Source organism: Austrofundulus limnaeus, unplaced genomic scaffold (assembly GCF_001266775.1).
Source record: "Austrofundulus limnaeus strain Quisiro unplaced genomic scaffold, Austrofundulus_limnaeus-1.0 Scaffold1030, whole genome shotgun sequence".
NCBI lineage: Eukaryota > Metazoa > Chordata > Actinopteri > Cyprinodontiformes > Rivulidae > Austrofundulus > Austrofundulus limnaeus.
The window spans coordinates 96,368-98,408 of record NW_013953432.1 but is presented as its reverse complement, the minus strand read 5'-3'; the positions used below and the strand labels follow the sequence as shown (position 1 = coordinate 98,408).

General features: G+C 51.5%; 1 protein-coding gene across 1 annotated transcript in view; it reads right to left on the bottom strand.

Annotated features, from left to right (window-relative positions):
- Positions 1–985: 985 nt before the first annotated feature.
- Positions 986–2,041, bottom strand: part of cfap46 (cilia and flagella associated protein 46) — a gene marked incomplete at its 5' end in the record, with an annotated part of 45,599 nt that continues 44,543 nt past the window's right edge. The window contains 4 exon segments of the mRNA XM_014030262.1: positions 986–1,276; positions 1,352–1,450; positions 1,599–1,735; positions 1,867–1,930. Coding sequence (XP_013885716.1) covers positions 1,203–1,276; positions 1,352–1,450; positions 1,599–1,735; positions 1,867–1,930 — 374 coding nt within the window.

Below are 2,041 nucleotides of genomic sequence, written 5' to 3'. Positions count from 1 at the left end.
CTCTCAGGGTTCTGATGGTCCAGAGGAGCTCTCAGGTTTCTGATGGTCCAGAGGAGCTCTCAGGTTTCTGATGGTCCAGAGGAGCTCTCAGGGTTCTGATGGTCCAGAGGAGCTCTCAGGGTTCTGATAGTCCAGAGGAGCTCTCAGGGTTCTGATGGTCCAGAGGAGGTCTCAGGGTTCTGATGGTCCAGAGGAGGTCTCGGGGTTCTGATGGTCCAGAGGAGGTCTCGGGGTTCCGATGGTCCAGGGGAGCTCTCGGGGTTCCGATGGTCCAGAGGAGGTCTCAGGGTTCTGATGGTCCAGAGGAGGTCTCAGGGTTCTGATGGTCCAGAGGAGGTCTCGGGGTTCCGATGGTCATGGGGAGCTCTCGGGGTTCCGATGGTCCAGAGGAGGTCTCAGGTTTCTGATGGTCCAGAGGAGGCCTCAGGTTTCTGATGGTCCAGAGGAGGTCTCAGGTTTCTGATGGTCCAGAGGAGGTCTCAGGTTTCTGATGGTCCAGAGGAGGTCTCAGGGTTCCGATGGTCCAGAGGAGGTCTCAGGGTTCCGATGGTCCAGATGAGGTCTCAGGGTTCTGATGGTCCAGAGGAGGTCTCAGGGTTCTGATGGTCCAGAGGAGGTCTCAGGTTTCTGATGGTCCAGATGAGGTCTCAGGGTTCCGATGGTCCAGATGAGGTCTCAGGGTTCTGATGGTCCAGAGGAGCTCTCAGGGTTCTGATGGTCCAGAGGAGCTCTCAGGGTTCTGAAGGTCCAGAGGAGCTCTCAGGGTTCTGATGGTCCAGAGGAGGTCTCAGGGTTCTGAAGGTCCAGAGGAGGTCTCAGGGTTCTGATGGTCCAGGTTCTTCTTTGTCTTCAGAAATCTTCTAGTTTCTCACAAACGGTGCTGTCAGAGGATGTTTCAGCTGCTGGGCTCAGAGTTGATCTGGGGTCTTTAAATCTCATTAAAAACAGTTTAAAGTGAGTACCTTAAATACTCTACAGTACACAGAGTATTACATGTGTATTTTATTAAATTAAACTGGTACATACAGGTACAGAGTCAAAGATCCTTCTTAATGAAACTTTGAAGCTTTTATATAACAGCAGCTCTAGAGTCTCACATGAAGCAATAAAAGTGGATCWGTGAGGTATTTCTGAGTGACGATGCTGAAGACTGGGGGTCTTTCAGGGCTGGTTTCAGGGTCTACAGGTCACTAAGTGCTCATTCAGTTTGGGAGGCCGTAGAGACAGCAGCTGAAGGCAGCTGGACTCACACAGGCTTTAGACTCCAGCTGCTGACCTGCAGAGGAAACAGGTCAGCTGTAACACAACCAGATGCAGCAACAATCACAACAACTGTGAACAGGTGAGGTACCGTGAGTCCCTGACACCTCCAGAGCTGGACCACCTGGGCCCAGCTGCTCCCTCAGAGTCCTGATGGTCTGACCCGACGTCTGCCTGGTTCTCATGGTACCTGAAACAAACCGTGACAAGAATCAGTGGGCGGAGCCACATCAGAAGGTGTAGAACTGTTAGTGGTTCTGTTAGACATGAAGGCCTGGACTCTGGACTCTGGTTCTGTTGAGGTTCTGTTGGAGCACAGCCTGCTTTAATAAACCTACTGTCCAGCACAGCAGCTACAGTCTGGACCGTCTGCTGGAGGCTGCCGGACCACTGGTTCATGAAGATGGATCCGACTCCACTCAGACTCAACAACAGAGCCGCCTCCACGGGTTCCTCCAGGACGACCCGGCCCGCTCTGGACAGGAGAACAAACTACGCTCAGATTTGGGTCAGAGAGGAACTTCCTGATGTCCAAATGAATGCAGTAAATATAACAACACTGTAAAAATAAACCCTATAAAACTGAAAGACTGAACACTTTCTTACCTCTGCTGGTGGAGAGGACTCATCTGGTCCTGGACCCGGTCAAAGAGCAGAACCATACGGCAGTCTGAGGAAGACAAAAGAACAGAGACTCAACTAACTGTTTATTAACAGAAAACACCAGAACTAAACCCAAACTGTTTGTTTCAGGTCTACACCAGAGACTGAGACGCCTCAG